A 27724-nucleotide genomic window follows, 5' to 3' on the forward strand; every position below is an offset into this window, starting at 1 on the left:
AGCTGCAGGGATTGCCTTAACGACTGTGGCAAGAAAGATCCTAAAGGGGGGCAAAACTTACTTGTCTCACTTAGCAACAGAAATTTTGGGTTCAATTGGGGTTATAAGTCAAGGACTACCTATATTCCACTGTTAATTGAACTCAGTAGCTCCCAAACCATCCTCTAACACAGGGCTTTTCAACCTTGCAATTGTCAAGAAGTGGGGTACACACAATTAATTGTATTTCAAGTTGTTTTCAAATAGCGCTGCAATGAGTTGAATGGGCCACACTTGATTCCTTCAGGGAGTAAGCTATACTGGTACACATGTGTTTTCTACATATAAGCAATTATCTGGAAAACCAAGTTTTTAACTTAAATGATTTTCCTTCAAACAAAGGTAACAACTTTCGACTCCAGGTCATAGCTAGTCTTTGATCTTCTTTCTTTCTTTCTTTCTTTCTTTCTTTCTTTCTTTCTTTCTTTCTTTCTTTCTTTCTTTCTTTCTTTCTTTCTTGCTTGCTTGCTTGCTTGCTTGCTTGCTTGCTTCCTTCCTTCCTTCCCTTCCCTTCCCTTCCCTTCCCTTCCCTTCCCTTCCCTTCCTTTTCCTTCCATTTCCTTCCATTTCCTTTCTTTCTGGTGTACATACCTCCCTGTTACAACTGCCAAAATCACTGTCATGGGTTCTGAATGAGGTGGGAAAATTGAAAAAAATAATACTATTGCATGTGCCTATTACATGTTTAATAGCTTATGAAACAAAGCAGAAACTTGAGGGGAGTGTTTAATGGCTGGGAAGCCCAACATATTAGAGGCATGACATCATCCTGCCTGCTTTGTTTCATCCTCTTAGAAACAGCTAAGTGTTGCCACCAAAAGACTGTTTATATTTCTTAAGCGGGATAATCCAGCCACGGTTTGCAAAGGATTTTGAGGAAAAAACCATGAGGCCAGTTATTCATTCTTGCTGGAGGAAGTGACATCTGAAGGAGAAGTGAGGACTGGCCAAACTGTTGTCACTCACCAACAGGGCAGAGTTGTCACAAACCTTGCCTCCTTTGTACGTTCGTCACAAGATGGGAGCAAAGTTATGACTTAGCCATGCTGGATTTTGATATTCTGATTTAAATGGTGAATTTCGGTGCCTGGAGATAATGCACATTTAAGTCATTTACCTGACTTATTACTTACATTCAGCTTTAAGAATGATGCTGGGAAATCTGCAGAGGATGCTAAGTGCTCAAACAGGCTCGTACCTTTTCTGTAGCTCTTTCATTTCAGGCGTCAGGTAACTTGCGGTCACCAAATTCACCCTGCTGTCAATGCATTTCTTAGCAACCAGAGGATGGAATGAATATGGCAACAAACTAGAACAAGAGGGGAGAAAAGTGAGGGCAAGGTGAACAGTAGAAAATGCCAATTCTTTTCTAGGCTGTCAAAACAGGCAGAAAACCCAGGCCAATGTTGTCTCATTTCTAAAGAGAAAGGTAACCATAATTACCGATTTTTGTAAAATCAGTTTAATTGGAAAGGTCATTCTCTGACTTTTAAAATAAGGTTACAAAGCGAAAAGAAAAATAACTTCTTTTTTTAGGCACACTTACATCCACAAATAGGATTCAATACCAAGGTTTAAGAAGGAAATATTTGTCAGATTTTTAAAAATAAATTTTCTGGGAAATGGACTAACTTTTTTTGTCTCTAAATATGCTCTAATTTATTTTTCAAATGTTATCAAGCAGCATTTTTGCAACAACATATAAAAATTGCTAAATGAAATTTTGAGAGGGCTAGGGCACATGCTATATATGTAATGGTCCAGGTTTAACTCTGGAATCTCTCATTAAAGTTTGCAGGTAGAAGATCTATGTCTGTCCCTCTTTCTGTTTAATCATTATGGGAAATCATTAGTTGTCAGTGCTAACTCAAATGGACCAATACTTAATTAAAGGTGAGGCAATTAATGCATTTAATTCTTGCTAGATGAGCTTTCTTGTGTGTGTGTGTGTGTGTGTGTGTGCATGTTTCACCAGTACTCACACACCCACATTCTTGTTATGGATACTCACACACCCATACATAGAAAAACATACTTCTTTAATTCTACATAGTCCACTGAAATCAGAATTATGAACTTCTTCGGTTACTATGACAAATTTGAAATGGAATAAATTGGGTTTAAAATAGCAAAAACGCAGAGTTGTTAGCGGGACGTGATATAGTGTAGAGGCATTGGGATTTTTAATTATGCCTAAGATGCTTCAGCTTTTGTATTTATTTTGTCTCTTTTTATTATATCTTTGTTGTTTTATATTGGTTTTTATTGTTTCCATCCAGTTATTTGCTTCAGATGTACAGCCATACAGTACATTTTTAATACATAAATAAAATAAATAAATAATATCAGTGAGTGAACATGAGCCAGTTACTATCCTTCTTCTCTCACAAAGATGTTGTTAAGAATAAAATGGGGGGGGAGGGAGGAAGGGAGTTTACATCTCATTTTTTCTCAAACTGTGCTGTTCCAGATTATGATCTTCCATCAAACTCCATAGAAACACCAAATTGGGGGAAATTAGCATATATAATCCTCAGTTCTTTGGGAAAAAATACCTGAACCAGAAAATATATTGTATGTTTCAATTAGCTTGGAGCATGTCCTTAGTAAAAAAAAACAAAAACAAGTTTTAAATAATAATAGAAAAGGCAACATCGATATAAGACCAAATGTATTATCATATAATCTTTGGTGAATTTCCCTATATTTCATCAGGGTATACTTATGAGAGATATGAACATATACATTTAGACTTTATTTTTGTGATCATTTTACCATTATATTTCATTTTTATTGTTTAATGCTAATGTTATCTAAAGATAGGCTTGGCGGTAAACACCTAAAAGGTTTCAATAAATAAAATTCCAACCTGGGTGACTGCTAGGAATCAGATGCTTAAATTATCAAGCCTTATTCTCGAACAGTTTGTTTTCACTTTCTGAAATTGATGTTCAAATACTGACCTAATAACAAGATTATGCTTCTTCACCAATGATGATAATCTGTCGTCTTCTGTGATGTTCATAACGATGGGAACAACATTACTGTATTTCTTGGACAACTGCTCAAGCTGAGTCTTCATGATAGAGGCTATTGGAGAGTGCAAATGATAGATGAAAAAGACTGGCTCCCACAGAATTTTTAACCTGTATATTATCTTGGACTTGACAAGTACGCTGCCTCTCAAAACCAGAACCAGAATCGTAGCTTAGCGTTAGCAGGATGAGATCAGGAAAACCTTTTTCTCATGCACTCCTCCTCCACTGAAACAACGTCAGAAAGTTTCACATCCTTATCGGATTAGGCATAGCTTGCTGAACCATCCAGAAAAGAAGGGGATTATCTGTGAGATATAAAGTCCAACTGGTCGTGTAAACCAATAATGGGATTTTTTTTTTTTAGTACCTTAGCCATCACAAGTCGGCAAAATTATTTTTCGTAGGCAATAAAATAGGTGTAATAAACTTCCGTGATTTGCAATGGTTTCTGAAGCAGCCATTATGAGGGGGCTGTTATGAACCATTATGAAGCAATGGTTTCTGGGAGGCAGCATTTTGAGACGAAAGGAGAACGGGGTATCAAATGGATTAGAGCAATAAAACTTCAACAAACAAGGCTTATTGCTTGAAAAATATTATCTGTAGAATCGTGACCGAAAAGTGAATGTTCTCTAAAACCATGTTGTGGTAGATAGTGGCAAGAACAGGAGGAGGAGTTCTGATCAATATTTAGCTAAAACTAAGCTAATCCATGCAGGCAAAGCAGTACCTGTTCTAGGACAAAGGCTCACCGAAGAAACTGTTTGAAGGGGAAAGAAATCAAGAGTATCAACAAATGAAAATAATGAAATGACGGCTTAGTCATTCTAAGCCATTCAGGTCAACTACTCCCACATTCTCCACCAGGCAGAGATTTAATGTGGGTGACACCGTAAGCAGCCAGGTGAATTTTAACTCAACTTGCTAGCAAGTGCCATAAGACTCTGTATCTTCCACTAAATAAAGCAAAACAAAAAACAAAAAAACCACCCCACCCTACAATTTTATCATGGATGGAGAGATGTTGACAACATCAACTGAACAAAATTTTAAAAATTAAGGACCAAGATTCCATCCAAATCTCAATTCTGCAATTAAATAATAATAATACAGAGATGCTAATGCCAGTATTGGAAAAGTTAATTCCAAAGAAACACAGCATATTTCAGGAAGAAGATCTAGCAGCACATTACAAATATCAATGCACACAGGTATATTGGATTTATTTCCATCTTAGGGTAAGTATTTCAGAGGTGGTTTTTTATTTATTTATAAACATCTATAAACCTCAGTCATAGAAGCAACTCTAGGCAGCTTCCATATTAGGATTTTTAAAAGCCCACCACATAATAATAAAAAAACAGGCACTGAGGAAGAGCAAAGCAACTATTCACACATGCAGGCCTGAAGATGTACAGAACCCCATGGCACTGAAACACAGGCTTGCCTTCTTCTGCTTTTACCCATTCCTTGATGTAATTCCAAAATTAATAAGGGTAGTTGTTTTCATAAGATTTAATGTTAAAATGTTTTCATGGTAGGATGCCTCTGTAAGAGTGATGCCCTTCTTGCAAGTAGAATCTGCATAGTCCTGCAGAGCCTGCACAGAGCCTGCACAGTCCATGAGTTACAACCATTTGTTTAGTGATCATTCAAAGGGCACTGAAAAAGTGACTTATGACAAGCCCTTGCACTTGTAAGAGCCACGGTGGCAGTGGTTAGAATGCAGTACTGCAGGCTACTTCTGCTGACTGCCTGTAATTTGGCAGTTTGAATCTCACCCAGCTCAAGGTTTGCTCGGCCTTCCAACCTTCCGAGGTCGGTAAAATGAGGACCCAGATTGTTAGGGGCAACATGCTGACTCTGTAAACCACTTAGACAGGGCTGTAAAAGCACTGTAAAGCAGTATATAAGTCTAAGTGCTATTTGCAACCATTGCAGTATCTCCATGATCAGGCAAAAAAACAATTTTGGTACTTGGCAACCAGCATTGGTTACAGTGTCCCAGCGTCACGAGATCACCGTTTGCAACTTTCCCAGTTGTCTTCCAGCAAGCAAAGTCAATGGGGGAAGCCAGAACAACAGCCTGACTAACTTAACAACCATGACAAAAAAAAAAAACAATTGTAAAATTGGGTGTGACTCTTAACAACTGACTTGCTTGAACAATGGAAATTCTGGTCCCAATTGTGGTCATAAAGTAAGGACTACCTATACCCCAGCCAAGAACAAACAGAAGGAACAAAAAAACAATCTTTCTCAAATAAATGCTGAGGTTTAGGGTTATAACCTTACTTACAAACCTGCTGTTATTTCAACATTGGGGTCTCTTGTAAGATATTCTATTACAGGCTCAGAAACATATCCAGATCCAAGTATTAAAACCTTCTTCTTCTTATCCATGGTCAGGGATAGCATATATTCCCTACAACAAATATACAATGAAAAGTGAGTATCAATAAAATAAGCATGAAAATTGTTAACATTATAAATTAGCTTTTAAAACTTTTGATTACTGGGGTTTTGTTCCTTCAGAGCTCATTTAACTTCAACCCATACAAAAACATTTTCAATATTGCATTTGATTGTGAAAAATGGTCAGTTTAATAATGCGCGAATGTATGCCTCTATCCCTAGGCCCCTGTTTCTATGGCTCTACTAACACTAGCAGTAGCTTTACACTTAAAAGGTTACAGTGAAATCAATATATATTTCTGCTGCCGTAATAATATCAACACATATTAAATGCAGCCCAAGAAATTATAGCCATTGCTCTGTTGATCAGTGAGACTCGTTTAAATATAGATGTAAGAATCATTTAGCTAGCCAGTTTGAATTCATTCACAAAAGGAGGAATAATAATAAATAGACAATAGGGTTCAATCCCACAACTTTACTACATCATCCCAAACTACATCAGGACAACTCATCTTGCGACAACCCAAAATTTACAGAGACTATAATGGCAGCATTAAATGTATTGTCTGAGGCCAGAAGTGTACAACAAAAAACCCAGGGCTGTATGATATTGATGGAAATCTTTCCAAAAGAACTCTTAAGTGACATCCAAACTGCACAACCCTGCTCTAGGCGCTACTATAATCAATGCAAAACTAGAGGTTATCTCCCCTTATACAACATGGAAGCCCCTCCCTCTCTCTGGGTGGGGTACTGAAAGAAACAATTCAGAAGAGAAATAGAATCATTTTAAGAGATTAAAACAAGCCTCAACTATCACAATCTCTAGAAGGTTCTCTGTCCAAAATTGCTAAAAATGGTAACATGTTTTTTTCTGAATTGTGTGATGGGAAACACACAGAAATACAGCCTAAGTCTTAAAACATGACTGACATACATTTTAAAACAAAGAAGAAATGAAATCCCTCCAAAAACCCAAGGGGGGAAAGATGAAAATTTTTCATCTATTTTCCATCATTACTTCTCCCACTGTGATCCTTGGCATCTTGCTAAATGTTAAATATACACTCCGAATGTGCAATAAAGGTGGGAACCAACATCGTGTTTTCCAAAGCTAACGGGGAAAAAATGTAACCCTTTCAGAATTTATGTTACATAAGGCCACTTCATTATTTTTTTAATTGTATCAGAAGCATCACAATTAAAATAACACAGAGTATACAACCGTGATGGCGAACCTGTGGCACATGTGCGGGAAGTAGCACACATAGCCATTTCTGCCAGCACATGAGAGATCGCCCAGAAGAGTCACACTGTGCATGTGTGCACGCCCCCCAACAGCCAGCTGATTGTCGGGTATCTGCCACACATGCGTGGAAGACTTGTGCGTGGGAAATGCGTGCGCATACACAGGGGGGGGGGGTCATGCACACATTGCACCATGGGCATACCTTTTTGGTACGTGGCGTGGAAAAGGTTAGCCATCACTGGTATACAACATAAAATTTAAAATATAAAATACAAGATTAAAATATGTACAAGTTAAACAGATCTTGCCCAGAAACTAGCAATATTAATTGGTTTCTATTATACTGCCATAAAGTCCTCAAGTGTGCATTGATCAGGGCACAAAAGACATGCATACGTGTGTGTGTATGTGTGTGTTGTCTGCATGTCCCCAAAATAACAAAGTGCAAAAACCACTTTATTATATCAATTGAATTCTGCACTAAATTGAATTGCTTTCAAATGAATCCTTCAAATCAAGGCCAATGTCACCTTCAAGTGAATCTTTATATATCGCGCATTTCAGTGGCTGTAGTCCAAGATGATCAGATTTAAAAGTAAACTTTGGACATTTTTTCCAAAGAATCACAAATATCTAATCATTAGTTGTAACACTAATATGAATGGTCCATATTTGCTCCTTTTGTTTTTGCATGACTTTACATCAGGGGTCCCCAAACTTGGCAACTTTAAGACTTTAAGCTTTGCTGGCTGGGGAATTCTGGGAGTTGAAGTCCACAAGCCTTAAAGTTGCCAAGTTTGGAGACCCCTGCTTTACATAGACACGTTGTGATTGCTATGTTAACCTCATAAAGCAAAACATTCATATTAGTATACACACATAGCATTACACCTGAGATGAATATATTCTGAAGAGGGAAAAAAGTACCCTGTGTATTACCTGTTCTCCCTTAGTTTCTGGATATATTTATACTTATCAGTCAGTGAACCATTGGATGTAATCACTGCCTAGAAAAGTATAAGAAAGACGTCATTACTCTTTTTACATTTGACCTTGGCATGCCAGATTTCCTTTTTAAAGCGTGTGGAAGAAGGACAATTGATTTGTAAGACTTACATCTCTAACTACAGGTGAATAATTCTGGCTTTCCAGGGGCTCTGAAGCATCAGAGAGGAGCTGTGGAGAGCAAGGTTTTCTGTTAGAATACTTGCTTTTATATAGACACACACCCTCAGATATGTAATTATGTTGGACAGATAAGAAAACCTTGGGAAAAAAATATTAAAACTGTCAAGACAGAAACTCAAATGAAAAGGCTGGCTGCATAGTAGCCACATTATTTTGAAAATGAGAAATTTTCAGGAACGTTAATTGGCAATTAAAACTTTTCTAGGATTAAACTTCTCCACATTTTCACTTAATATTAACACCACTGAGGTGAGAAGGATACAAGCACAATATATTTTTATACCACAGACTATAATATATATATATATATATATATACAATTTTCTAAAGAGGAAATCAAGAACCAGTTCCAACTTTTTATCCACAGGTTGCCTGATCTGCAACACATATAAAAGCTGGAAGGCAGGAAGAAAAGAACAAAATACAAACAAAAAGCCAAATCTATAAGACATGTCTTTTTGTACATTCCCTAATTACAATTTTTATCTAGAAGGCAAGAGACGCAAGAACTATGATTCTTAGAAAGTAATATAAAATATTATTCTTTTTGTTCTTGAGTAAGATTTGGAAAGGAACTACATTTAACACATATAAATTTTCATATCACAACACAAAAGAACAATTCAGGAAACTATAAGAAACCAGCTTAACAACTGGATTTTACAGAAGCATTGTTTAAAATAGGGATAGGCAAACAGATATCACACCAATGACTGTGAATGTTGTAGTCCTAATATATTTGAGTAATTCCTTATATCAAAGGAATAACTTGCACTGGAAGCATCATAAAATACTTTTGATGTGCTATGAAAACACTTGAAATCTATTTCTAGCCAACAGAAGAGCATAGCCTTATATGAGATTATCCCAAATTCAGTCACTGGTGTCTCCATTGTAAAAATGTATTCAGAATCCAAATTGATTAAAATTTGATATTTAACATATATTTATTTTTAGTAGCTATTTTGAACCATCCTATCCTCAAAACAGTCAATAATGCTGCTATATATTTAGTTCATTGTTTTCATGTCACACAAAGCTATAGAATTGCAGTCTAGTATCTAGAAAACCACCGCAATAGACATGTCCCTGCCAGATAACATTTGTCAGACACAAATCTTTCCTCACCTTTATTTATATGTTAGAAAATGGTTTTATTGGGTGAATCAATAAAGATAAAAATAAAATCAGGTTAACCATAGTTCCCCGAGGCATCCATAGGATTGGAGGCTTTTGTCAAATGTCAAAAGCATTGCTGCACCTTTGTGATGTAAGCGTGGCACACCATTCAAAAGAGGCAATTAAAAAAGCTAAGAAGGAAACAAAAAGACCACATTCCACTCCAGCAACCAAAACTCAGATAAGCAGACAAAATCTAGCAAAAAAAAAACCCAATATCCTAATCAAAAACTTCCAAGGAAAAAACCACATTCCTAACAACACTTGAGCTACTATATATATAAATAGGGAACAAACAGTATACTCACTACCTCCAATAATGTTACCTATTCAGGTAATAAAAAGCAAACAACCAAGTTCAGAGATCACCAAGTACTCTAAAATAGAGTTATTCCTTTACCCAACTCTACCCAAAATACGTTTTCAGTGCAAATTAAAGCTGTATTAAATTTTGTAACCACTCCATTGGAGGTTTTCACTGGTTTTACCATAACTATTTAAAGCCTATTTGTTTGTTTTTCAATCCAATAATGTCCATTTTCCACTTTAAATATCACAAATGTAATGATATCATGATATACCACATAGCCAATCAGATTGGGCTATAGTACAATATTATCCATTGCATTTATTTTTTTAAAAAAAGTTCCACTAACCACCTTTTGAAGACCTGCCCAAATTAGCATAGATGAAACATATCCAGAAAAGAACTATCATAATTTAGGTAGGAAGACAACTTTAATGAAATGGATCCTAGATGATATACTATATGTATGCAACATTCATCTCCTACATTTTTATCCCCACATGAAGAATTTCTCTCAAACAATGTTGAGCAGAGGAAGGAAGAAAAGCTGTCCAACAATATTTGAAAATATTAAACCATCTGAAAAGATTAAACTTTAGCAAGATGAAAAAAAGAGTATCTAGAAATCATTTCATGAAAGCCTGATACATTTTACAGCAGATTTCTTTTAGTTAGAATAGATCAAAGGGTGCATCCTCTACTTACCATTTCTTCAATATAGGGGAACAGCATGTCTCCAAAACATTCTGTTGACTCTATTGGAAGCTGAGCTGGTAGGTTATCAATAGAACACATCAAAATCCCAAGTCCCTCTACACTGGAAGAGATAGACATTTCATTCCATGTAAGGAACAGTCAAAAAGATGCCACGAATGGAATTGGGGAAGAGTTGAACTGTCTCTTAAGATGGAGGAGGCCACCTATCAGGTAGGGTCTAGGGCAGGGGTATCAAACTTGATTTCATTGAGGGCCATATCAGGGTTGTGTTTGACCTTGGAGGGGCATGGCCAGCCCAATATCCCTCCTGTCGGGGATGCCTGTGGTGGCGTGAGCACTTTTGCCAAAGAAAACAAGCTCTCAAGCTCTGTTTTTGGCTGCAAACCCCTGACAGCAAAAACAGAGCTTAGGAGGGTCACCTGTGGCCCTCCTGAGCTCCTTTTATGCTGGCAGAGGCACCATGGGTCAGCCCTTCACTGTTTCCAGGGTGGCTCCGTGGGCCAGATCTAAGCACCCTGTGGACCGGATCCAGCCTGAGGGCCTTGAGTTTGACACCCCTGGTTTAGGGAATGCTAGGGAACGTAACCTACTTCCCAAATCTGGCTTGGATCTTAAAGTAAATAGTACACAGAATAAGATTTCCACTTCTCTTTCAAAAAGTCTGATTAATTTTTGCACACTGTTTAAAGAGAACCCTTGCCCTGCCAGAAGGGTTTGAGAAAGAGCTCATTTACAAATAACTGCCAAGAAATGGGTAGTTAAGAAGGAAACTTTTATTTCCAGAAATTCCTTAAACTAAATTATCTTGGCATCCCTTATGGTGGATAACATTCATCCTAGTTAAGTAAAGGATTGCAAAACCATATTAAAAAACAAAAACAAAAAAAAAGCCCTGAATTCTCAATTCAAAAGCAACCCAGTACAAATGTAAAAATAAAATCTCTTACCTGTCATGATTAATATGCTGGTCAGCATCATACATACAGAATGGACTATCAATTGTTGTACATTCTGTCATAAATTCTATAGATCCTTCAGTGTCCGCTGAGATGTCACATATTGCAACAAGTCTAGAATTGATTAAAACAGAATAATAATCCATTGACAAAAATATCCCTCAGAATAATGAATGAAATGTCATTATGGATAGATTTAAGTGGGAAAAAATGCTATCTTCATAAATTATGAGATTTGTATTTCTGAATATCCAGCTTCTAACCATGTTCTAATTGGACAATGACCCAAATTAGGAATAGTTCTGGAGCTTCCTTTGTCTCTCTGTGTGTTCAACATTATTATATTATTATTATTATTATTATTATTATTATTATATATTATATTATTATTATATATTATATATATTATTTTTACATTATTATTATACCTTATATAGTGAGATTGATTTAACTACATTCATCTCAGCAAGATTGTCATTAATTATAAAAAAACAATAAAACTGGAAACTTGAGAAGCATTACCATTCCAAGGTACAATTTTATTAAAAAGGAATGAAAGCAGTGGAGAAGAATGCTAACACAATACTCGTCACCAGGTAAGGTTTAGACATAAGTCTAGTAGAATGAATATTTTTTCCTATTTATTTTGGTATTTTTAAAGATACGTTTCAAATCAAGACTGTCGAATGTGACATGCCTAAAATTAATGAAATCATAACGTAATAACCATGCATAGTAGGTCATAAAAGGCAGAGATAGATCATTGTTGTCATCCCAATATTTTGGATTCATTTTTACCAGTATCAATCACCATGGCTAGTGGCAAAAGACTGTACAGTATAAATCCACACTATTTCAAGTCACCAGGTTACCTACACAAGATAGAGAAGTGCAGCTGAATCCATAGGCATACGTGAACTCAGTAGAAAAAAAAAAATCATTATTATTAGCAATAACAGAAAAGTTACTGCATTGGTAAGAATAGACTAGAAGGATGCCAATTTAGTCAACTGGGTCTTTGGTACAGACTTATTCATTAGAAATGTAATTCCGGGATCTTTCCCAGAAAACCCTGATCATTGGAATTAAATGCGTCCCTTTTTAGAGTTGATACGGCCTATATTCAAACTCAAACTATTGGTCTATAAACCTTGACATAATTTGAAAACATGCTATTTATAAGGATTTTAACCAGGAGTGGGATTCTACCGGTTCTGTAGAACCGGTTGTTATGATTCTGCGCAGTTTGGAGAACTGGCAAATCATGCCCTTGCCCCTCTCTGCCCTCCCCTTCCCTCCCAGTCAGTCCTTATCATGCATGTACGACATTTGCGCACATGCCCGACATCACTTACTGCGTTCTCCCCCACCCAGTCACTCCTTAAGGCAGTGGCCCCCAACCTTTTTTGTGCCACGGCCCGGTACCGGCATCACAAAATGATCCGCGGCCCAGTACCGGCATCAGCACGCATGACAAGGCAAGGCGAGCCGAGCGACCGGCCAGCCAGCCGTCCCCGCTTCTCCTGCCACCTTCAACTCCTCCTTTGTACCTTTGTCGATGGGCTTCGCTTCGGGACGGTCGCTCGGCTCGCCTTGCCTTGGTGCTGAAAGAATCCTCGCGCCTTAGTTTTGTTCGAAGCCCCCCCTTCGATGAAACTAAGGCGCAAGGATTCCTTCAGCACCCAAACACCGCTTTCCAACCTGAAAAGCTCACCCGGAAGCACTTTCTCGTCAAACAAGATGGCGGCGCCCAGCAAACCGGCGGCCCGGTAGGAAATGTTCCACGGACCGGTACCGGTCCACGGACCGGTGGTTGGGGACCCCTGCCTTAAGGTATTTCTTTCTTTTTTCCCCTCCCGATGATCAGGTGTGCCGGAATCCCACTCACTGTCTTACTGCTTCGCCCAGGTGGTTTCCCTGAGGCCCAGGAGGCAAAAAGGGGTGGGGGGAGGTGTTGCACGGGCCCCCCATGCTCCATTTTTTGTCTTCCTGGGAGCAAAAACGACCCCTCAGGAGGCTTCCCTGAGGCCCAGGAGGCAAAAAATGGGGGGGGGGGGGGTTGCTGCAAAAAAAAAAGCCATGCCCACCCAGTCACATGGCCATGCCCACCTAGCAATGCCCACAGAACCGGTAGTTAAAAAATTTGAATCCCACCCGATTTTAATACTGTATGTTCAGATTGGCAAGGAATCCCTCAATGTTATATACGTATCAACAGGCAAAGGAATCTTCATCCAAATGATATGCAATTTTTTAAACTATCTCGCTTGCCCTAGCAAGTTTTAAATGATATTTGCCCTATATTAGTTGCCTTTTAATATTCTTCCTATCAATTGGGGAAAGCTATTTTATTACTATGTAGTCTAATTATCTAATAATTGGACAGGAGAGAGATATTTAACTAGCAACGAGATAAATTACTTGTCACTTATTACTCTAACTGCCAGCCTAACCTGTATGACTAATAATGGGAATGATGAAGATAGTAGCTGAAGAAGATCATTTTGGCATCTGGCTATTTTGGATATATTAGGGCCAATTCTCCAATCATCATCTGTCCTGCAAACCTACAGCACCAGCTCTCATCATGTTCCCAAATGTCAGCATCTTCTGGAGTAAATGTTAAAGTGGCATAGGGAATCACAAAAGCAAAGGGGAGATTAAAGAGCATTCCTTCTCCAATGTTTTTCCAGCTTTTTGTTTTTTTCCCCCAGTGCCAGTCAAGCTCCACAGGCTCTAAGTCCGGTTCATCCATTCCACTGTGAGCTGGTTGTTTTCAGATCACGTCATGGTTAAAACATCTTACTTGTGTGGCAATTCAGGGCAGCCCTCTGTAGCGGCGGGAGACGGCTGGAGGGGAGTCAAAAGCTTCCGTGCATCCTGTCTGCTTAGCAAGCGTGGGGTCTTCTGCTCCCAGTAGATTCCATTTATCACGCAGGTAGCATAGGGCGCAATCTGTCAATGAAACTGTATTTTACTTATTCCCCGTGATATCCATTGCATGCGTTAAATTAATTACCTTGAATGGCTGTTTCCATCAACTCGCACTTATTTTGACATCCAAAGATTTGGGGGCGAAACAGGCTGCCCTGATAACAGGTGATCAATGTTGGGCTTTTCAGAAGTAGGTTTAGGTAATCAAGAGTTGAAGGATCCAAAAGAAAAAAAAGGGAGGGGGCTTTGTTCAGGTAGGATACCTTGCCAAGAATTACTAGCATGAATTTCAGACAAGTGCTTGATGACTAGAGGGCAGGAGTTTCACAATCTATGGTGAATTTCAAAGAACAAGGAGCTCCTAACCTGGGAAAGATCAGAGGTCCTACTTACATCATTGTTAAACCGTGATGTATAGAGCTCTGGATGCTTGTCATATTCTACTGGATCATATACCCCATCAGTTTTCCTTACAAGATGTTGATGTCGACTTAGCACTGTTCCATACACTTTTCTAAGGTCTGTGATGAAACAGGCAGTAAATCAGACAGAAGACACCGGATACCGCAAATTTCTAATGCACGTATGATTTGATTTAGTAGTACCTCCACTTCTAGAGACCTCCTTCAATTCATGGGGTTCCACAAACTCACAAGGGAGAGCATTGAACATTTCCTGGGCGCCCTGCAGATAAAAATATAAGATTTTAGAAATAACGCAAGGCAGTGGGAAATAATATTTATACTAGAGATCTCTGCATACTATACTTTATAGCAGGGGTCCCCAAACTTGGCAACTTTAAGACTTGTGGACTTCAACTCCCAGAATTCTCCAGCCAGCATATGCTGGCTGGAGAATTCTGGGAGTTGAAGTCCACAAGTCTTAAAGTTGTCAAGTTTGGAGACCTCTGCTTTATAGAGAGTCAATATGCTGAGCCGATAATGGTATGATGCTCCAATTGGCCAAGGAAAATGCCATTCAAGTCCTACCTGACTTTAGATTGCCAGTTCCTCCTTCTAAATCCTTGCTCTCATTTCTTGCTCCCTGTAGACCCTACTACTGAATCCAAAGCTCATCTAAGGTAGATATTACAGAGACCGACCCTGGACCACAAGAGCATGTTTCCCCATGCTATTTCAAACTCTGACTTTAAGGGGCAAAATATCTGCTTTCGGCCTAGGAATCCTGTGAGGAGATCTGAGAAAGTCTAAAATCCTGTAGATTCTACCAAGGAGTATACACGATTCCAGTGTGAGATATAGTTAGTTTTAATATGACTAAACTTTTGTAGCCATTTTCATCTACCTACCTTTGGAAGAAAAAAAAAGAGGTAGCTAAGGAGAAAAAGGTGTGTTGTGGGAGCTTTATAATGAGATGGGTGGCATATAAATTTAATACAAAGTAAAATACAGCTATTTTGCCCTTACTTTCTTTCCACAAAACATTAAAAAAACCTTACTGACTAATATCAACTTTTTAAATTAAATTTCCTATTTGATTCCTAATGTACCTTTCTGACTACTGTAGGAGTATTCATACTTTTTGGCCCATAAAGCTGTGAGTGTGTTAAGTTTTTTAAAACGTCTACCGTGTTTCTCATATAATAAGGCCGGGTCTTTTTTTTTTTTTTTTGAGCCCCGAAAAAATGGCTAGGCCGTCTTTTCGGAGGTGACTTAATTCCCCCCCCCCCCTTGCATCTTCGGGCAGGCGGGCGGGCAGCGATGGCTTGGATGTTGAACTCGGCATTGGTGGGGCACTTCGTATTGGGGTCAAGGCAGGCAGCACCATATCCGGGTGTGCAACAAAAGTACTTCCTAACGGCAAGCCCCCCCACCATTCCCCCCCATTTCACATGTTTTAATATAGGCCTTAATTTGGGGAGAGGGGCTTAATTTCATTTCATGCCTATAAAACATGCTGGGACTTCCTATTGGGGGAGGCCGTATTGTTGTAAAGGGTAGTATGTGTGAAAGAGAGAGGGAGGGAGGGAGGGAAGGAGAGAGGGAGGAGAGACAAACAATTTGCACTTAAGTCTTTGGTAAAACTCCTCCAGTTCTCATGAACTGTGGTTCCATAGAAAACACAGTGAAAACCACTAGCATATTTGACTATCAGGACAACTTACAACAATAAGAGAAATTCAGTGACATTTGGCCCTGGGGCCAAGAGAAAAAAGTAGGAGCAAAGCATCGGGAATGAAAACCAGGAGTTTCCCACTTTGACATCAGGGCAACGCCCTGTTCTACCTGCCACCTGGGGCAATCACATTACTGCACTGAGTAATTATAAAGTAGATAGGCATTATGTACTTCTAAAAGCTATTTATTACCCTGATATAGATAATAGCTTATAGTTTCAGTGAGAAAATGTATTAATGCAGCATATTTCAAATGTGTCATACCTTAGAGACGTTGCCAGTTCCTGTAAACACAAATGTGAGAGGCCCAATAGATTTCGGCATCAATCCTAAGGAAATTTCATAGCCAGCATCCCGAACTGCTTGAACAGCCTGGCTGCTATTTCTATAATTATGGGCCATACCAATATGCTGAAACCAAAGACAAAACACTGTTGTCGGCAACACTTTCAGAAAGGTTAAAAATGCCTGTAATCCAACATTTGGCTGGCAGCTTGGTCTTACCATGAATGGAGTATGATGTCCCAAAGCAAGAAAACGTAATCCCATTCCATGTAAAATATTGATCATGCCTGGATGAGAATTGCAATTTATACAGTTATTAATCAAACGATGCAATCACGTTGCCAAAACAAAACAAAAATATCAATTGAAACACGATTGAAATAGCTTATATATCAAAAAATATATCATCCTCCTTTCCAAAACGGGTCAGTTCTGAAGCTTAGAAGTAAAAAATCCCTTCCTACCTTTATCAAATAAATTACTAGGAATGAGGGAACTCTAACCTACGGCGTTTGAAAGATTCCCAACTGGAGAAAGTTGCTATCTGTTCTTATCTAAAAAATGAGCCAGACCAGATCCTACATACAAATGCAATCTCCTATCCAAATAAATAGTGGATAAGATAATCTATGACTTATCCTACTGATTAGATAATGTGGGCCATCCACCCCTGAGTGAGGCATTGCATTCTAGTTTTTGTTTTAATGGGAACAGGCAGGATGAGTATCGACCAGGCAGATTACAAATGAAACTCCCCCAAATGAAACTGAGCTATGCAAATAGCCTGACGTGTGATAAGGTAAGAGTGCAATATATTGCCCAAACTTAAAGACGTTCTAAATCAAGGGTGTCAAATTCAAGACCTGGGGGATGCATAGATCTGGCCCATGCGGCTGGCCTGGGAACAGCAAAGGACCAGCCTGAGTGCCTCTGCTAGTGAAAATGGAGCTCAAGGGGGCTGCGACAGCCTTCTGCAGCCCTCTGCCAGTGAAAACGGAGATCAGGAGGGCCACCCCTCCCTCCCCCGCATGCTCCATTTTCGCTGGCAGAGGGTTGCAGGAGGCCATCCAGGCTGAAAATGGGGCACGGAGGGCCACACATGCTGCCCCCTGGGCTCCATTTTCACTGGCAGAGGGCTATCCAAACAACCTAAAAACGAAACAAGAGGAGAAATGTTTCCCCCTTTTGCATTTGAGCATGCAAGAAGGGACAGGAAAGGAGAAAAGGGAAAGAGGAAAGACAAAGAGAAAGTAGGAAAGATGGGGAGAGAGCAAGGAAGGAAAAATAAGGAAAGAGGGGAAGGAAGAAGAAAGGAGAAGGAAGAGGGGAGGAAAAGAAGAAGAAAAGAAGAGAAGAGAAGAGAAGAGAAGAGAAGAGAAGAGAAGAGAAGAGAAGAGAAGAGAAGAGAAGGAAGGAAGGAAGGAAGGAAGGAAGATTATAATGAGAGTGAGGGAGGGTCTCAGGGAAATCCTGCCTTAGCACTTGGCCACCACAGGTGCCCCCGACACGAGTCCCATGTCACGCCCACCCTGGCCACGCCCATCCCCGGCAATGCTCCCGGCAATGGCCCCCTAATCCTAACCCTAACCCTCAATGAAACCGAGTTTGACACCCCTGTTCTAAACGAATGAAATGAAATGAACAAAACAGAAGTATCGCTTTATCTACACTATCGTTTCCTAGCTAGCACAAATATTCTTCTGGAAAAATAAGTGCACAATATTAACATTCAATCCAGATACCTGCAACTCCAGCCCACTTTCCAAAGGCTACAACTCGCACTCCTCTGTGATCCACCATTTTCTCATAATCTATCAACCGGATATTCTAAAAATATAAAAAGCAGGGAGCATGTGTCAAGTCATAGAAGCCAGGCAGGCAGCGCATTGCTTCTCACATTAGTCTCCGCGATCCAGAGACAGGTACATTTCACAGAAGTGAATATGGTTTCAGTTTCGATATCGGGTTTGGGTGCCTCACAAATCTTAGGCGTATATCGCTGGAGCAAATGGGATTGAAGCAAGTATCAAAGATTAAGCCAGCCTTAATATCTTTCATTTCAGAAATAGCAGCATAAGACAAATGTGCCTTTGGTTTACTCACGAGTTCAAAATATTATGTAGTCTTTAAAAAAAATCATTAATATGATTAAAATCAGTTTTGTTCCCCAGAGGGTATTTCTTAGTATTAGTGACTATTTTGTTTCAATACAATCTTGATTTTTTTTTTTTAAATTTGCATTTGACTTATCCTTCCCTTACTCCACTTGAATTTCTCGAAATTGCCTAAAATACAATTTCAGTCTCTCCAATCTAACTTAAAAATTAATAATTTACTGTGTGAATGAAGAAAAGTTCATGAATATATATGGACGGGAACAGAAGGTAAAGCCAATTAAAGATAAACATCTTTTAAGCGTAGTAAGAAATTAAATCAAGCGTTTGATGCATGTGTAATGAAATGTAAGCCACGCTGATGGGAATGTTGTCTGCTTAGATTAATAGAGTCTAAAAACGCTCACCGTAGATTGGAAGTGTGTGTATTTTTCTCCTCCCTTTTGCCTTTAAAACTCCTAACACACATTATAGATAATTGTCAGAGTATAGAAAGCGAATTGCATGCTTGACACATATTCTCACACTGCTTCTTTTGCATTTCATAATGGTATTATCATACAATAGTTCTCCGTAAGTGCGGTATTACCTTGCTTAGGATCTCATCCAGCAAGGACATATTTGCCCCTTGAGCTTTGATCGTATGAGAGAAAAATGCATAGTTCTTGTTGGGAATTAGCTTATCTTCTGGGGGCCTCTTCACACCCACAATAAGGCAAGCCTGTGAAATATCTTCTTGTATAATGCCTCCCGCTTTAATATAGTCCTGCCAAGGGATCATGAAAAAGTTACTGACGTAGCTGAGATGAACAAAAGCAGAAAACGTAGATAGGTGTTTTCTAGAGCCAGTTCTGAACGAGTATAATTTATATCTATGCTGGTCAAGAGAAATGTGAACACTCTTCAGATGTGATTTTGAAGAGCTACTTTAGAACACAGCAAAGGCTGAATACAGGCAGTCCCTGGCTTACAACCACAATTGGAACTAGAATTTCTGATGCTAAAGAAATTTTTTATGACCTGAATGGTTGTTAAGCAACTCACTATGGTTAAGTGAACCATGCAGCAGTCATTAAGCGTGGGCACCGGTGTCTTTTTTTTTTTCAGTGCCACTGTTAACTCTGAACGGCCACTAAACAAGTGTCTGTACGTCAAGGACCACCAATACAGAGCCTGCCACTCATTAAGTCACATCTGTTTCCAGGATCGCATAGCTACAGCAGAAGCTTCCCCGTGGAGTGGTTCTACAGTCCTGTAGAGGGGGAAAAACACGCTTTTGATTTTCAGTTAGACCAGAGGTCTATATTTCTATTGTCTTATTTAGAATTGCCAACGTAAGGGAGGGGGGAGCAGTGCAGCCGCTTGCAAACCGAAACTGCATTCCATCAATGTTTTCAAAGATAGTAACTAGGTGACTGACGTTTCTGCCACGCAAAATTCTAAGTGGAGAGCATGACTGATGACTCTGGGCTATGGATGTGTCCCATTGGAGGATATGAATTACGATATACCCAGAGGGTGGGGGGAAAAACAGGGTCAAGGGTGACAATGAATTATGTATCTCAAAGTCGGCTACACCCAGGTAGTGCCTAGGCAAGTATTGGGAGACAGTTTAACTCCCAATAAATCCTTTATAAGTTTTGGAAGTTTGGCTCAAGACTCATGATTTAAATGGGGGTGACTGCCAGAATCCTGACACCAGAAGCTTCTGAACAAGGTTCTTCAATGTAAAATTGTAAAATTTTAAATGTAAAATTAAAAATGTAAAATTCATCCTTCTTCACCTCTGCTGCTCTTACCTGTCTCTAATTCTTCTTATCGTTCTATTGTTACATTCCTTCTTCTGAGCCTTGCTTTTTGACCAAAAGTTTATTAACATCTCAGGCACATCCTTTTCCCAAAGTCTCTGCCTCTTCCCTCTTTCTTTTCTGAAAGCCTCCAGCCGCTTTACTCCCGAGTAACGGCATTTCAGCCCATCCATGACAGGATTTCATTAGCTTTCCACAAATCTTATCTCTATAGTATAGACAGCTTTGGTGGTTTAATTCATTTGCCCTGTGCCTTTCCTGTATCCCTTCTGTTCAAAAGAGTAAAACAAAATGTTACACACAAACAGCACCATGGCCCAAACATACCTGTTCATGGATGGCCCTGCGATTGGACGGTTGCACCAGGACTTTGTACCCCAGGTTGGTCAACATCTTGACATGGCGTGGTGCTAGAGGGGCTCTTCTTTCCCAGGCATTGACATCCTCCCTCCTGATGGCCAGGACAGACTTATGATAATGCTGCCATCTTGAAAGGTGCCTCTCGAACTGGTCCCCCGTGTGTCTGAACGCTTGCAGCATGATTAAAAACCTTGCTACGGCAAAGATGCAGCAACAAACAAATGCGGCATTTAAAAAATATATATATTTTTCTTGAAGCAACATTTTAATGGAACAAGAGAGAAAGAAATCTTGACCCCTTAGAAATCTGCTGTAAAATGTAGGCAGCTGATAAGCATAATTGCACATTGCCGTTATCATTACCATTATTGCTATTAGTATTACCAATAGTCAAGCAACTTTGAGCCCGTTTCTCTTGTTCAAATGCCTCTTCTTGACTAAGCAGGATCGTAACAGGACTTTGCAGGTAACATATCAAAAAAGGGAGAAGTGCCATAAACACACACGTGCAATTGAAAACAAACAAACAAAGGTGCTCCAAAAGAACTCAAAAAACAAATCCAAACCAATCAATCTAACCTTCCCCTAGAATTCACACTGTTCATGATTCGGAATAAAAAGTTCCTACCAAGCACATTGATCAAAATTATAATAATCCACAATCCACAATTCCAATTCTATTTATTTTTTAAATTCATTGATTAAATGTATATGCTCCACACACACACACACACACACACACACACACACACAGACCGCTGTTAACAGTGACTCTGGGCAGCTTACATCATAAGATAATACAAAAAATTAAAAAAATAAGAAAAATTAAACAGACTAAAAAGCCACAGGATAGGCAAACACAGGGATGGGGATCTTTTCTTTAACCCATCAGCCACTCCCAGCCTTGAGCGATCCTATCGGGGCTCCAAATCAGCCTGAACAGCAAGATTTTAATTTTCTTCCATAAGGACCACAGACCATGGGGGGGGGGGGCTGTGCTTTCAAATCTTGTTTTTTTTAAAAAAGAAAAAAATCTTGGTGACCACCTGTGTATTTGCAGTTTTCTTGGCAAGGTTTTTCAGACATGGTTTGCAATGTTCCAATATTTAAGGGGCTGACACAGGGAGGAAGGGGGTCAAGCTATTTTCCAGAGCACCTGTAGGCCAGACAAGGAATAATGGATGGAAACTAAAGAATGAGAGATTTAACCTGGAAATAAGGAGAAACTTTCTGACAGTGAGAACAATCAACCAATGGAACAGAAGTTGCCCTCGGAAGTTGTGGGAGCGCCATAAATTGAGACTTTCAAGAAGAGATTGGATTCCCATCTGTCAGAAACGGTGTAAGGTCTCCTGCTTGGGGGGTGGGTGGGCTGGACTAGATAACCTACAAGGTCCCTTCCAACTCTGTTAATCTGTAATCTACTTCACAGGGCTGGGAATGAGTGACTGACCCAAGGTTGTGCGGCTGGTTTTTGTGCCAAAGGTGGGACCAGAAAGTCTCCCCAAATGTCTAGTCTGGTGCTTTGACTGCTACACCAAACTATGCAAATGGGCACAAGCACCAAACAATGCAACTTTAAATTTATCTTAAATATTTATATTATGATTAAGAAATAATATTACACTCAATGAAATAACGTTTTGACATATATCTATCTGACCTCATCTAACACTTTTTTTAAAGGCTTAGTTGAAACAAATAGTTTACTGGAGAGAGAGATAAATTGGAACCCAGTGAAACTCCTCGGGGAAAATATTCCAAATTCCATCACAAAAAGCCTTCTCCGCACCTGACATTTGCATTGTGTTTGACATCAAAAGTGCCTGGAGAAGATCAATATCTATGTTTATAGGTAGGTTCACAAGAGAGAAAGCGGCATTTCTCGTATCAGGTTTACTCTGGCTATCTGAGGTCACTTTGGGCTTTAAAGCAATAATCGGAACTAGTTCAGTTATACTCAGGAACACATGGGACAGGATAAGATAGTTCTGAACCAGTATGATAAAATCAAGTGCCAGTGGTACTATTGGGTTTCAGGAATTTATTTATTTATTTATCACATTTGGATATCACCTTCTTCCTCTTTCCCGGAGAAACTCTCAAATTGCACACTGATTTATGCCAGTGTGGAGTCGAGATAATGATTTTAGATGTTATTTGGACTATACCTTCCAAACATTTTTATAGTGTGGCTGGGCGATATTCTTACCCAAGCACAGGGATACGTTTTTGAAACACCTGAAACTTTGTGAATCAGAAAGGTAGCAAAGGATTGTTCTCTGCTACTCCAGGGGGAAAGATAAGAAATTGTAGAGTTGTAATTGCAGGAACGCTCTTATCTTGGATGGCAAACCTCAGATTAAGAATGTTTACAAGTAATTACAACTCAGGCAAACAAAGTCACTAATGTAAAGGAGGATTAGAGAGAGGAAGTAAACATATGTTAGACTTTAACTAGAGATAATTAGTTGTGTTAATTACTATGCTAGAAAGTAACAAAGGTTGAGCAACAACCAAAGTTAACCAATGTTAGAGGATTACTGAAAATGTGTATAAATGTAAGACTAGACTCCAATCATGATTCATGTGATCATGATCAAACACCTCGACTGCCTCGTCATTACAACAAGAAATAATCCATAGAACAATAGAATTCTGTTCATGATTAGACGTCCAATGGAACAAAAGAGAAAGCAGCTTTCCTTCCTGTTGTTGGGAGTTCTCAACCCCTCAAAGTTTTCAACCACGGTACCCACAATTTCAAACACTCCCTATACCTCCAAAGTTAGAGTGCTCTTGTAATTCAATTATTTACATGGTCACTGCAATTTTAGAATTTATACATGTACTAGCATGCAAGCATATAAGGAAAAAGAAATCTTAGCCTTAAAAAAAGTTCCACAAATAATTTTGTAATTGTTTACACTGTAGCAATTTAAACACTGTAGCAAAGATATTCATACTGTTTGTTCTACAAACAGCAACATTGTTTCACAGTTTAGTTGCCACTTCTAAAATCAATATAAAGTTATAGAAGACCTTGACTATGACAGTTACCAAAATGAGTAACATGGGATAAGAAGGCACATATTCTTTTGTTAACTTGACTTAAATATAGGAAAGTGAATACATGAACATTTTTCATGCTTGGAAAAAAATGCAAACCGGGATTCTATAAGGAGAGCAGTGAGTTGATCAAATTTAATAATATTTGTGTTAATTATATTAGAAGCAAAAGGAGATTATAATGAACTCCAATAGGATCAATCCCAATTATCAAACAGAAAACAAATTAAATGGAAACTAGGGTGTCATTCACTTTTTTTAAAAAAAATCTAAATTTCAAATACACATTAATAGGATCTAAGCAGATCAGATTTTTGACTCACAAATACGTAGCTTAAGAAAAATAACTGTCTAGAATAACCTCACGGCCAGATAGGCGGCAAATAAATTTAACAAATAAATAAAATTAAAAAATATCAATCCAGTGTATGGCTACTGAAATGGAATCATTCAGAAGGGAACCAAGAATTTAAAAAAAGACAACAACTGAATTTCCTTATGTGATTTTATGACTTCAAACTTGAAGCACTGCTTATCATTGTGATCACCACAACTGAAAAAAGGATATTCTAGAGCAGGGGTCGCCAACCTTTTGGACCTCAGGGACCACCAAACTCATAATTTTAAATCCCAGGGACCACTAATTGGTTCTGTGGGTGTGGCCTAATTTGTGGGTGTGGCTTGGTGGTCATGTGACTGGCTGGGCATGGCTTGTATGTAAATATTATAAATATTTATATAAATATTGAATTTTTTATTAAAAAGAGCAACTTTTACCCAAAATCAGGCAAAGCCGGCAGGCAGATTGAGTTGCTCACAGACTCACAGATTCATTCAGAAATCTATCTATCTGCCATTGGCTAGCTCAATCGGTCATATAAAATTTGCTAGCAAGCAAACTCACAAAATTAACTCACAACACACTATGCATGTAAATACTGATTTTTTTATTTTAAAGAAAGAGCAACTTTTACCCAAAATCAGGCAAAGCAGGCAGATTGAGTTGCTCACAGAATCATTCAGTGATCTATCTATCTGCCATCGGCTAGCTCAGTCTCTCAAATTTGCTTGCCGTGAGTCTGCACTGAATTTGCTTGTAAGCAAACCTTCAGTCCTAAGGGAGGTTTGACTGTGCTGAGCCGAAGATCTAAAGACTAGCTAGAAAGCAAGAAATCCAACCATTTCCTGCTTCCTAGCTAATCTAAATCTCCTGACACAGCAGAACAGATGATGGTCGGAAAAAGGAAAAATAGCAATTTAGCAGGCAAGTTTACCGGGTAAGGAGTGAGTGGGCAGGGAGGGTTCCCACGGGCCATGTGGGCGGCGCAGCCTGGATTAATTGCTTTGTGGGGGATGCTCTGGGGGTGAGATTTCTCTGCGGCCCACCAAAATTTTCTCACAGTCCACCAGTGGGCCGCAGCCCACCGGTTGGCGACCGCTGTTCTGTAGTGATTGTCAAAGTGTGGTGTGAGGGAACCATGGGCCTTTACAAAGAAAGTCTAAAGTTTAGGGGACTTTTTAGCTTGCAGCAAAAGCATAGAAGAAGAAACATGATAAGGATTTATAAATCATCATGGTATGAAAAATTTCTCCCAATGTTAGAACTCAGGATATCCAATAAAATTAAATACAGGAAATTAAGGATGGAATTATTCTGGCAAGTTCTTTAAAATTCTGCAAAATACATAAATACACTTATGAATGAATGAGTTTGTAAAAAGATATGTTGATGGTCACCAGTTAAGTTGGCCTTTAAAAGGCTCTAGAAAAAATTCATCTATAGGATCATCTACCAATGAGAATTTATCTTAATAAGTTATTTGCTTATTTTTCTTATACTGCTACTCATGGAAGTGAACCAATATTAGAAATACTCTGAATTTTTATAACCAACACAATAAAATCAAAGTCTATAAATACAATTATAACTAGGCATCCAACACACCTAGTTATTTTCTCTGAGATCACAGGGAGCATTTACTGAACAATAATTGCTAAGAAATGGCAATGGAAAATCACTGTCTCCTCTACATTTCCAAATTGTGCTATTGACCTGATCCTTACGGTATGGAAATAGAAAATCATTAACTGATACAGAAAGAACCTCAGAAAAGTTGCAAAAGTAACATTTAATAACAAAGCCAAACTTTTTAACAAAGCAAGAATAAGAAAACAGAACTAATCCAGAAGCCAATTAACATAATATTGTGTTGGATGGGAATAGGATGGGATGATAAAGTCAAAACTTTGTGTTCTTTTAAATCATGAATGCTGTTTTCTATGCAATTTTCAATGCAATTTCTTTGGCAGCGTTTTTCAGAAGTAATTTGCCACTGCCTTCTTTCTGGCAGAGTTGAGGGAGAAGGAATGGTCCATAGTCAACCAACTAATTTTGTGCCTAAGCAGAGCTACAAATCACTTTCTTGGTTTCTACCCTAGTTCATTTATTCCCTTCACCAAACTGCCTCTCCAAAAGGGGCTGCTATGCTGTACGTTAAATATGAGGATATAAGTTGCCTTTGAAAGTCTCTAATCTCTAAAGCAAAATCTTCAACTGCCCCAAGACTATTGAACATTCATCTTCCAAGAATTTCTTTAGTCGGACTGATCTGGGAGTCCTTGGCCTCTTAAATTTTGTATTTCGTTTTATGATTTTAGTGCAGAGGTCCCCAAACTTGGCAACTTTAAGACTTGTGGACTTCAACTCTGGCAACTTTAAGACTTGTGGACTTCAACTCTGGCAACTTTAAGACTTGTGGACTTCAACTCTGGCAACTTTAAGACTTGTGGACTTCAACTCTGGCAACTTGAAGGCTTGTGAACTTCAACTGTGGCAACTTTATGTTTTGTGGACTTCAACTCTGGAAACTTGAAGACTTGTGGACTTCAATTCTTCAGCTGGCTGGAGAATTCTGGGAGTTGGAAGTCCACAACTCTTAAAAGTTGTCAAGTTTGGGGACCCCTGTTGTAGTGGCTAAAGAAACTTTTGAGCCCACCGCTTTCTCTCAATTCTCTTCCTTGCCTCGTTTCTAGCTCTGAACGCCTGAGGGGTTTTCACGCTGGAAGGGAAGAAAAAACCCCGAAATTTTTTCTTTTGCTCCTCTCTGAAGGAAGCTTCTCCCAACCTGAGGGACTCTTTGACATATATATTTGGAACCATAATCCACGAGGGCCGATTGGGAGTGGCGCCCAAAGCAATTTGGAAAAGGCAAAGCGAACTCTATAGCCAAAGGCACGGCTTCGGGAGAAATGGGAAAGAGAGAAGAGCTAAAGGTGGGGGAAGGGGGTACGAAGCTCCCCTTAAACGCCAGGAACATGAAACGCCAGGAAGCTGACAGGAGCTGCAGGTTGAGTGTAGACCGGGGGTGTCCAACCTTGGCAACTTTAAGACTTGTGGACTTCAACTCCCAGAATTCCTCAGCCAGCTTTGCTGGCTGAGGAATTCTGGGAGTTGAAGTCCACAAGTCTTAAAGTTGCCAAGGTTGGACACCCTGGTGTAGACGGAGAGGAGGAGGAGGCCTCGCTCCCACCTGGCGCTCCCACTGCCCATGCGCTCCCCGCGAGGCCTACTGCAAAGGGGCTCAGAGCACGGAGGCCGGAGAGCAGGTTCTCCAAAAAGCAGCAGCCGCAGCCTCAGCAGCCTGAGGGCGCCGGGAGTCTGGGAGACTCCTTAGGCCGGACTCGCCCAAGGCATCCCCACACCCCAGGAGTGACAAGGCGCTGCTTTCTCCCGTCCAGCCTTGCACGGAACGGCTTTTTTTTTTTACCTCAGATGGGAGCGAGAACGCCAGACCTGCCTCACAGTTCCTTGACGAGGGCTCGACTCGCACCCGGGCGAGCAGGCGCCAGACTTTGCCAAGCGCCGCGATTGACGGAGCGGGGAGAGAGTGAAGGCGAAAGATGCCTCCCCTCCCCGGCGGCCAATC

The 27724-nt window shown here is 39.4% G+C and overlaps 1 protein-coding gene across 2 annotated transcripts in view; it reads right to left on the bottom strand.

Annotated features, from left to right (window-relative positions):
* The window catches only part of AASS (aminoadipate-semialdehyde synthase), a 33338-nt gene extending 12366 nt beyond the window's left edge, over window positions 1-20972 (bottom strand). Inside the window, exons 1-16 of one of the 2 annotated variants that reach the window (XM_087969361.1) lie at window positions 20697-20972; window positions 19151-19327; window positions 18190-18274; window positions 16667-16734; window positions 16427-16573; window positions 14631-14709; window positions 14419-14546; window positions 13898-14046; window positions 11083-11205; window positions 10124-10235; window positions 7861-7920; window positions 7684-7751; window positions 5381-5502; window positions 3808-3837; window positions 3003-3129; window positions 1238-1348 (exon numbers count right to left, since the gene is read on the bottom strand). In XM_087969361.1, coding sequence (XP_087825487.1) covers window positions 1238-1348; window positions 3003-3129; window positions 3808-3837; window positions 5381-5502; window positions 7684-7751; window positions 7861-7920; window positions 10124-10235; window positions 11083-11205; window positions 13898-14046; window positions 14419-14546; window positions 14631-14709; window positions 16427-16573; window positions 16667-16734; window positions 18190-18274; window positions 19151-19327; window positions 20697-20909 — 1799 coding nt within the window. In that variant the 5' untranslated portion in view covers window positions 20910-20972. The remainder of the gene's footprint in view (window positions 1-1237; window positions 1349-3002; window positions 3130-3807; window positions 3838-5380; window positions 5503-7683; window positions 7752-7860; window positions 7921-10123; window positions 10236-11082; window positions 11206-13897; window positions 14047-14418; window positions 14547-14630; window positions 14710-16426; window positions 16574-16666; window positions 16735-18189; window positions 18275-19150; window positions 19328-20696) is intronic. The other variant, XM_026669064.2, reaches the window with a different exon arrangement.
* Window positions 20973-27724: the final 6752 nt, after the last annotated feature.

Source organism: Notechis scutatus, chromosome 6, assembly GCF_049901735.1.
Source record: "Notechis scutatus isolate UNSWTSFEM ecotype Mainland chromosome 6, rNotScu1.2, whole genome shotgun sequence".
In the NCBI taxonomy this organism is placed as follows: Eukaryota; Metazoa; Chordata; class Lepidosauria; order Squamata; family Elapidae; genus Notechis; species Notechis scutatus.